The 9,139-nt window shown below is 41.4% G+C and overlaps 3 protein-coding genes across 3 annotated transcripts; 1 reads left to right on the top strand and 2 right to left on the bottom strand.

Annotated features, from left to right (window-relative positions):
- Window positions 1-572: 572 nt before the first annotated feature.
- LOC128267988 (adenosine deaminase-like protein) lies at window positions 573-2,146 on the bottom strand. Its single transcript, XM_053004970.1, has 6 exons — window positions 2,111-2,146; window positions 1,898-2,043; window positions 1,645-1,833; window positions 1,265-1,584; window positions 1,064-1,206; window positions 573-993 (listed from the first exon to the last, which is right to left on the bottom strand). The coding sequence occupies exons 1-6, from the start codon at window positions 2,138-2,140 to the stop codon at window positions 799-801; spliced, it is 1,023 nt and encodes a 340-aa protein (XP_052860930.1). The 5' UTR covers window positions 2,141-2,146; the 3' UTR covers window positions 573-798.
- A 3,489-nt stretch (window positions 2,147-5,635) lies between these two features.
- LOC128267582 (GTP-binding protein Rit2) lies at window positions 5,636-7,831 on the bottom strand. The gene is made up of 3 exons (XM_053004457.1): window positions 7,648-7,831; window positions 6,938-7,398; window positions 5,636-6,355 (listed from the first exon to the last, which is right to left on the bottom strand). The coding sequence occupies exons 1-3, from the start codon at window positions 7,829-7,831 to the stop codon at window positions 6,230-6,232; spliced, it is 771 nt and encodes a 256-aa protein (XP_052860417.1). The 3' UTR covers window positions 5,636-6,229.
- A 392-nt stretch (window positions 7,832-8,223) lies between these two features.
- Window positions 8,224-9,102, top strand: LOC128278130 (ubiquitin-conjugating enzyme E2 H-like). Its single transcript, XM_053016796.1, has one exon. It carries the CDS (start codon window positions 8,337-8,339, stop codon window positions 8,892-8,894), a length of 558 nt encoding a protein of 185 aa, XP_052872756.1. The 5' UTR covers window positions 8,224-8,336; the 3' UTR covers window positions 8,895-9,102.
- The last annotated feature ends 37 nt before the right edge of the window (window positions 9,103-9,139 follow it).

Below are 9,139 nucleotides of genomic sequence, written 5' to 3'. Positions count from 1 at the left end.
GGCGGTCTCGACCACCAATCGCACCGCGTCAACAGTAGACTTCCCCTTCCGGAAACCGAACTGCCTACCGGACAGGCCATGCGCACCCTCCGTGTACTCAGTCAACCTGTTAAGGATCAACCTTTCCAGGAGTTTGCCCATGGTGTCGAGCAGGCAGATCGGCCTGTAGGACGAGGCGTCTCCTGGGCTTTTGCCAGGCTTCGGCAACAGCACCAGCTTCTGACGCTTCCAGCGGTCCTGAAACACACAATCGTCCAGGTACTTTTGCAGTGCTCTCCGGAACATGCCAGGACAGGTGCGCAGAGCCGCCCTCAAAGCGATGTTCGGGACGCCATCTGGCCCCGGGGCTTTGCCCGGGGACAGGCGTCGAGCCGCAAATTGCAGCTCTTCGTCCGTGACCATCACTCGCGCCCCATCCCCAGCCGCACCGTACGGCGTATCCGGCCAGATCGTCCGCTCGTGTTGCGGGAATAGTTCGGCCACGATCGCCCGCAGCCAGTCCGGACACCCCTCTCGGGGAACGCTCGGACCACGCAGCTTCACCATCGCAAGCCTGTAGGCGCCACCCCACGGATGCAACTCGGCTTCTCTAGGGAGGCGGTTGTAGCCCTCCTTTTTGCGCGATCTTCTGCTTCAACGCCTTTTTAGCAGCTTTAAAGGCGTTGTGGATTAGGTTGTAGGATTAGGTTTATGAGTGATGGTGTGTCGACTAATCCTCTACACGAAACTTACAATTATGAACATATTGTGTGACGTTAAAGTGTTTTACAATGCACCAAGTCCTCTGCGATAGTAGTATCAGAAATCAACCATTTGAGCTTTAAATTGATTCAACGTTCTACGCAGCTGAATTTTCTCCTCTTCCGTGGCGAATGTAAAGTCTACCGATTTCTGTTGAAGGTCGTACACTTGTTCGTTGGAAAGGTTGAACGTTGTGGCGCAAATTTCCAATTCTCGAGAGAGGCTCGTTTCGAACACACCAAAATCGTCCGTCTGTAAGTAAGTAAGATGAGAAACTCTGAAGTAAAAGAACGAGAAGCCGCCTTTCAATTCTGAAACCTACGCATACACACACGGGCTGATTTCGTTCTAGGAGTTTGCCAAAGTGGTGCTCTTTGTACGATGGAACGGTTTTGCATTTGACGTTGCTCGTTAGACAACACTCGAACGGAATTTGGTGTTTTCCGGCAAACTCAAGATTTTCGCCTAAGAAAATGACAGTGATTATCGAAATTCGGGTTGGGAAAAGAACTTGTCTACCTACCAGTAATAAACGTGCCGTGTCCGATGCGATCAACGCCAATGGCGAACATTTCCCTCACTTCTTGTTCATCTTCAAACTCTCCGCAATGCAACGCCAGTTTGAATCCGTGCTTTCGTGCCTTCTGCAGCGATGGGGCAAAATCTGAAAATTTGGTTCCGATAGGGTTTCCGCTCAGATCGAGACCGACGATTAGGTTAGGAAACAAGGCATCAAGTTCAATCGATAAAGCGACGTTTTCTTCTGCTTCAACGATACCCTTGGACCGATCGATCGATGGTAACAGTTTTACCATAATGGTTGGGTGAGATACGGACATATTTCTGTAAAATAGTAACCATCAATTGACGATGCAAAGTTTGACCAACCTCGCGATGACCAACCGCATCACATTAAGCACCGTCGATAAGTAGTCCCGTTTGGACATATTACACGTCGATCGGGGAGTTGTCCTCATTTCAAGATATACAACGTTATCAAAGGCAAACTCCTTTATAACCAGCCGAGTGGCCATTTCCAGTGATTCGCAGCAGTCGGTCAAATCGTGTGCGTATTGAAATTTTTTAAAACACCTAAAACGAAAAACCCACGCTACGTTAGCATCGTGATGAATCTGGTGTTAATGGCCAAACATACTCCTCCAGAGAAAGCGTTTCGCCGTTGAGAATTTTGTAAAACCCATCATCGCAACTAACGACCGCATCCGCTTTGCCATATTTCAACTCGCGCAGCTTGGCAAGAGTACTGTTGCTGAGCGAGCCATTGAGATGAGCGTGCAGTTCCTGTAAATAATTAGATACTGTCACAGCACGACCATGATTGTTTTAGTTTCTGTACAAATAAACTCACAATTTTAGGCAATTTAGAATAAAATTCCATCGGCACTTCTCGCACTTCTCGGAAAGAAAAACAAATGCTTCAAAACTGACAGACCAGGCGAGAAGGACAGAGAGAGAGAGAAAGGGAGAAAGGAAAATAACAAACCAAAACAAGAGATTGTTTTGCCGTTCGAATTTGAAAAACGATTTTTGCCGTCAGTTAAAAACGGCAAAAACAACGGTTTTGATAGTGTTCTTTACAAGAGAATTGAATTATGCATAAAAAAAACACATTCAATTACAGGACATTACGGTTTCGTTTTAAATTTATCTAATATGCTAAAATTTACATTTACTTCATACTTACCAACGTCGATAAACCACAATTTGTTTTGTTTATTCTTTCTAGTTTATTTTTCAACGACTATTCGCCATTTTCACAAAAGAACACATTTTGCCTTGCAGTTGAAACTATTATTGCATCATGAATACTGTTGTTTTGTGATGCGCCAAATAGAATACTGTGATTTCTCATTTGTTATCTTACATTTTTTCACTAACATCCCTCACAAAACATAATACTTTTATTCGCACAGTTCATATCGCTCCTTTCGAGATGTTGGCAAATGGATGACCAAATTCGTCCCGCGCAATCTGTCGATTTGCAAAATTTGCTTCTGATTTCCATGAATTCGGGCATTGATCTCAATCAAGTTTCGCTTTACAGCAAGAGTCATATTTAATTCGGTGCAAATCCTCTTGTTCCTCGCAATTTCTTATATGTTTTGTTTTTCCTACTTGTTCTACAATCTCACTTAAAGTGTTACAAATGCAGATGCAGCACTTCCACATTGTTACGCCGCCCCTTCGCTCTTTATACACATAATTCCGTAGCGTGTAGGAAACATGATCTGATCATTCGGTTTGTGTTCTGCAATGCTATCACATTGTGGTTACTGTTTATTTTTTTATTCATCTCTCACCCTCATCGCTTATTATTATTCAAAGATTTCGATTTATTCATTACACTTTCCATGCCATGTTTTCCAAGTACCTAGCGTCTGTCTTCTCTGTACTAGCAACAGATGTAAATGTGAGACCGTGAACAAAGGTTACGAAGCTAAGAATATTTAAAGCTTAGCCAATTCCCAAAAACGTAGGCAGAACTTGTAGCTTTCGGTTGTGATTTTTCATATCAATTATTGTCGCTTGCAAGGAAGTTCGATGATGGAGTAGGGAAGAGAAACGAACCAATGGAAGCAATGTATTGCCCGTGTCGCATCGCCCAGGAAATCAATTGCAATGTACGTTCAGGAAAAGGGCGCTTGGTATGCAGTGCATTTTTAAATACCGCTTAAAAGATGGCGCAGAAGTACTAACCGATTGCCACAAAAAACCACATATTTTTGTTCCAGCTTCCAGAAGTTATACATATTTCAAAGGCGGGGAGAACGTTAATTGAATCTTCTGAATCATCTTCCATCCTACCCAACAGACTAACAACAGTTGACTATCGGTTCAACATTTTATCCTTGTTAATATTGCTTCTACCCCCGCTGATAGAGCAGTCGGTAACGCTCTTCGCTGTCAGCGCAGCTGGCCGTGGTTCGAATCCCGGGATCGGTTGTAACTCAACCGACCATGGTTTCGATTCCCGATACCGGCCTGATAGGGGGGTTGGCGCGGGGCTAACAATCCCGCCCGTAAAAATTCAATGTTAGAGCGAGCACCAGAGATTAACATTGTCTCTGGTGCAGGCCAAGACCGCGCAGCGGTTGTAGCGCCAAAAAGAAGAAGAAGAAAGAATATTGCTTCTACCGGGGAAAGGTTCCCAAACAGCTCCGCTTTCAGATAAAGAGCTGCTAGGATGTTCGCATACCATTGACCAAACCTCTAGTTTGTGGGACAAATACTTTCACCTATTCCACAATGGGAAATATCAGTGTATAGCATATCGATACTATTACTGGTGCTGTTACTTTCTACCATAGTCAACGAGTTCCCCTATATCCACATTCTTCCTAATCGCTAGAAAGTGCTTCTCAATTTGATTATGCTTGAAGCAGTTCTATAGTGTGTGTGTGTGTATTGCTATAGAAATCGCTCGTTGATCGCAAAACATCAAGTGCACCATTTGTGTGTGGAATTTATCTTTTGCATTTCACAATCTTCTTTGGTTTGATAAGTTTAGTATAGGTTTAGAGCGTATGTCTGTAAACAGGTGGAACGAAGTCTTACAAAGTCATTGAAAGTAACAACATTTTATCCCAAGGAGTGCTGTTCGTTGGCCACTGTCACTTATTTCTATTGATAAAACAAAAGTTCTCTTACAGTAGGTTTCGTTAAAATTCAATGAAAATTGTTGAACTATGGAACAAGTTCTACTGCTCACCTGAAGCGGTTCGGGAATGATCTGATCTCGCAATGTGTTTGGCTATAGAGTGTCTTACGAATAATTCTTCTATTTTTTGTATTTTAAGATACAAGTATTACCCTGTTTGACTGTTTGCGGAGTTTTACCATCCTAATGATCCATGATTTTAAATTTTATTTCCTTGGTTTCAACCAGGCGGTTTGAAATTACCCATTTTCTGTAAAACGGGAAATTTGTGTAAATCAGTCACCTTCCATGATTTTACGAAAAACAAACTAGATATGATATTTGTACAGCTGCTGTTTTTATCAACAAAACTACAAAAAAAAAAGTTAAATACGATTTAAACATTTAAAACTATAAACGTCACAGTACCGAGTACAATATGTTGACCTTTAATTCTTTTTTTATACTGCGCTCAAAGTTCAGGTTTGTAGTGTACATTAAATGAAATAGCATCTGTTTAGCAATAACACAAAACCCGGAATTCAGAAGTAAATGAATAAAGACCATCAACATTTGTGAAACTCCAAAAATAAGTCCATTGAAAGAAGATAGAAGAAATTTTAAGTTTAAGTTTAAATTAGGAATGAAATTGATTAAACTTAGTGATAGAGTGAAAAAAAGGACCAAGATGCACAGAAACTTAAATAGAGTTTGCAATAGTTTAAAATATAATAGGATAATATAAATATAATAGGGGATTTTCAGTTTTTGGCATACATCACAGTTATTTGGTTAGGTATAGGTATTCATTTTGATTGTGGTTTGTATCTTAAATTTTTAAGTTATTCTTTTTTCTGATTTCTATTTATCATGCATCAAAATGCTGTATATGTATGATAGAGTTGTAGATACTTGAAAGATTGCTTGATCATTATAGGTTTTATGAAATGTATGTCTCGCATATACCAAATTCGTCATTATTTTTGATATCAATAAAATTAAGCAAACTTTGATAGCGTCACGAAAAATATTTGTAACTAAAATTATTCAGCTCTCAGCCCAAACAGCCTTTAAGGCCAAAACAAACACAAAACATTCTTAATAACGTTTGAAATACGTAGATAAATCTACTATACTGTACTTTATGCGAAAATGCCTGTCAATACTAATCAGAAACCGATTGACATGTTATAAGATAAATGAAATCTTAAAAAATCTCAACAAACGACTCTTGTTTGAACACATAGGGCTCATTTATCAGGAATAAACCAAGACATCAATCAGAGGATCAGTCATTCATTTAATATTTGAGTCAAGTCGTACTAGTTTTTGAAGTTGTTTGAGAACGATTCAGCAATGTCTATTACATTACATATGAGTTGCCTTAGTCTTGTAGACCTTTCTTTTAAAATTTCACTTTAATTCATGATAGAATCAACATATATTTAAAACCGTATTGTAGTCGATGTTTAGCTTTTTTTATCCCAATGGCTCCATTCTATTCATTTGGTCTACGTTGCGCTGCAGGTCCTTTGGACCAAACTCTTTCTTATCATAAATATAAAACATAAAAGTCATCCCACGATCGGAATCGGGGCTATACAAGATTCCCGTAAATGGGAGTTTCTTTGTTAGACATGAGATAGTTGAGTTTTTTCGTTGATTGAAGCGCGCATTCCTTGCGGAAAGTATAGCTTTAGTAACTGAGAATGAAAACGAAAATAGAACAACAATAATACTTTGTACCATATGCGGAGTGACGGCGCATTGCGACTGAACCGTAACAGAGCATGTAAAATGGTACCGGTTCTTGTGCAATGTTCAGTTGTCCTATTGATCGGTGTTCGTAATATTCCTACGCCTTCGAAACACTAGCGCAAATATAGAACGTAATCGCCACCAGCGGCTGCGTCTTCGAGGATGAATCTTTTCAGAACTAGAGCCTCCATTCAAAGCCTAAACGAAACAGATTGTAAAAGCATAAAAAATTAGGCTTGGAAAAATATATAGTAAAATAGCAGTCTGGACATTTTACCTAGAAGCAAATCTAGTAACAAATATAGTACCAAAAGGGTTCATTCTTTTTCCATTTCGTTCAGCGACCTCTATTTGACGAGGAAGTCAATTTAGTAGATGTAGATTTAGAGTTACCCGTAAAGGGTTCAAGGGTAATAAATATAAAGTAAATCAAATAATCAAAGTTCATAAATAAAATTAACAGTACCAAAACATATAAAATATAAAACGATTCATATTGGGATGTTCTTTACTGTCCATTCTGTCTCGAAAAGTGAACATTTGGCTTAACTTAGCGTAAAGGTTATGGTGACAGACGACGTTAGATAAAATTTGAATTGGAAAACAAAATCAAATGTTAAAGTTGTGCCCTAATTCTTCACTTTAATACATGAAATTGACATATGCTATAGGGCTGTTCGACTGTACTGTAAAAGAAATTCGATAAATAGTTTTCCCAACACAAAGAACAGTAAAAATTAAGAAAAGACACAATCCTAAACACGCTACATTATAACTCACCCGCTGCTCTTCCTTCCGCCTGATTTCCCGAACCAACGAGAAAAACGCCTCATCTATGTAGTGGCGCAGGGCGGCCGATGTTTCGTAGAATGGACAACCAAACTGTGTGGCCAGTGTTTTGCCTTCTTCGGTGGAAACTTTTCGTTGCGACTGCAGATCCAGCTTGTTAGCCACCAGTACCAAAGGGATGTCTTCCGTGAGGCGCACTCGCGCTATTAACTTCCGATACTCGGATGCCTCCTGAAAGCTATGACGATCGGTCACCGAGTAGCAAATGATGAATCCTTCCCCGCAGCGCATGTACTGATCGCGCATGGCCGTAAATTCGACCTGTCCGGCAGTGTCCAGAATGTCGAGAAGAGCCGCTTCTCCATCGATTACGGCTTGCTGTTGGTAGGAGTCTTCGATGGTCGGATCGTGGTAGTCGAGGAAACTGTGGCTAACGAACTGCAATGTAACAGCTTGAGCAAAATAAAACATTTCATCGAAATGTTGTAATCACCGGACGGACCGATCCTACGCATAACATTCCTGTTGCCGATGATGACGACAACGGTTGCATTTTCGTCTCGCGCAACAGTGTCTCGGAAAACAATCGATATTGCTACTCGCGTAAACAAACGTCACACGCCTGCGTGCGCAAATAGGCGTGTGTGTTCCTTTGTACACCTAGAAATCGTTTCGGAGAATTGAATTTTCCGCAGATTTACCTGATTTGCCAACTCCACCATCGCCCAATATAACAATTTTGTACACTCGCAGTCCGCTACGGGTCGTCAGCGGATTCGTGGGCTGCTTCGAGTTTTCTCCTCCATCTGTCTTCACCGGATTATACTCGATAGATTGCGCCCGGTTTTTCTTTCGTGCCGCGCATCCGGAAAAGTCTCCCGCCATCGAATGGATAATATATAATACGAATCAGAAAACTTAGAAACAGAGTCAACAAGCCATTTTTGCGCACTCTTCGTTCCGCACTTTCTCTTCTTCTTCAAAACTACAGACTGAAAATGACATTTCACGCGGACTGATTTGTGGGGGGTAGGAAGCAGCAACTGAGGGGTAGGAAATTTCACCTTCATCGAAAATGTAATTTACTTTATTTTATCGCAAAGCATTTTTACTGCAGCTCAAAGCCTCTGTAAAACACTTAACTGTAAAACATGATAAAGGTGAAATTTCTTACCCCTCATTTACTGCTTCCTACCCCCCACAAATCAGAGCACGAGAATTGTCACTTGCGTGACATTTCTGCTGTGTGTTTGTTTTATAAACAGTGAAACCAAAGGCAAAGGATCACATATTTTCTTGTGGCTCTATTGTTCCGTTGAATTTCAATGAACTTTTCTTTCGCACGCAGGAAGAAATAGATTAGCTTTACCCTGGCAGAGGCAATCCGAAAATGTCGTCCCCGAGCGCCGGCAAACGCCGCATGGATACGGATGTTATTAAGCTCATCGAAAGCAAGCACGAGGTGACGATTCTGGGAGGGTTGAATGAATTTTGTGTGAAATTCAGCGGTCCTCGGGAGACACCATACGAGGGCGGCGTTTGGAAAGTGCGCGTCGATCTGCCCGACCAGTATCCATTTAAATCGCCCAGCATTGGGTTTATGAACAAAATCTTCCATCCAAACATCGACGAAGCTTCGGGAACGGTTTGCTTGGACGTGATCAACCAGGCTTGGACAGCGCTCTACGATCTGTCGAATATTTTCGAATCCTTTCTGCCACAGTTGCTCGCCTACCCGAACCCAGTTGATCCCCTGAATGTAGACGCGGCCACGATGTATCTACATAAACCGGAGGAATACCGGAACAAAGTAGCTGACTATGTGCGGCGGTACGCGACAGAAGGCGCACTTCGTGAGCAAGAACAACAGGACCAGTCCGACGGTTCCGACAGTGAAAGTAGTATGTCTGACTTCAGCGAGAATGAGGCGCAGGATATGGAACTGTAAGGTGAAGCGGCGCTGCAGGATGTTTAATAATTTGTAGCTTGATCAGCTGGTCTTCCTACTCGTCATCTCATACGGCGGGCGCTCATTCAAGGACAGACCGGACAAAACCGAAGAAATCCGTTACAAAACGGCTGCAAAAGGCGTTCTTTATTAAGATGGATTAAACATGCTAAAAATTTAAATAGCAAGATACTCAATAAAAAGAAATGACATAAAGTAAAGCGTATACTTTTTTGAAAACATAG

Source organism: Anopheles cruzii, chromosome 2 (assembly GCF_943734635.1).
Source record: "Anopheles cruzii chromosome 2, idAnoCruzAS_RS32_06, whole genome shotgun sequence".
Classification (NCBI taxonomy): domain Eukaryota; kingdom Metazoa; phylum Arthropoda; class Insecta; order Diptera; family Culicidae; genus Anopheles; species Anopheles cruzii.
The sequence above is the reverse complement of the archived record's forward strand: the minus strand, read 5'-3'. Positions and strand labels throughout refer to the sequence as shown.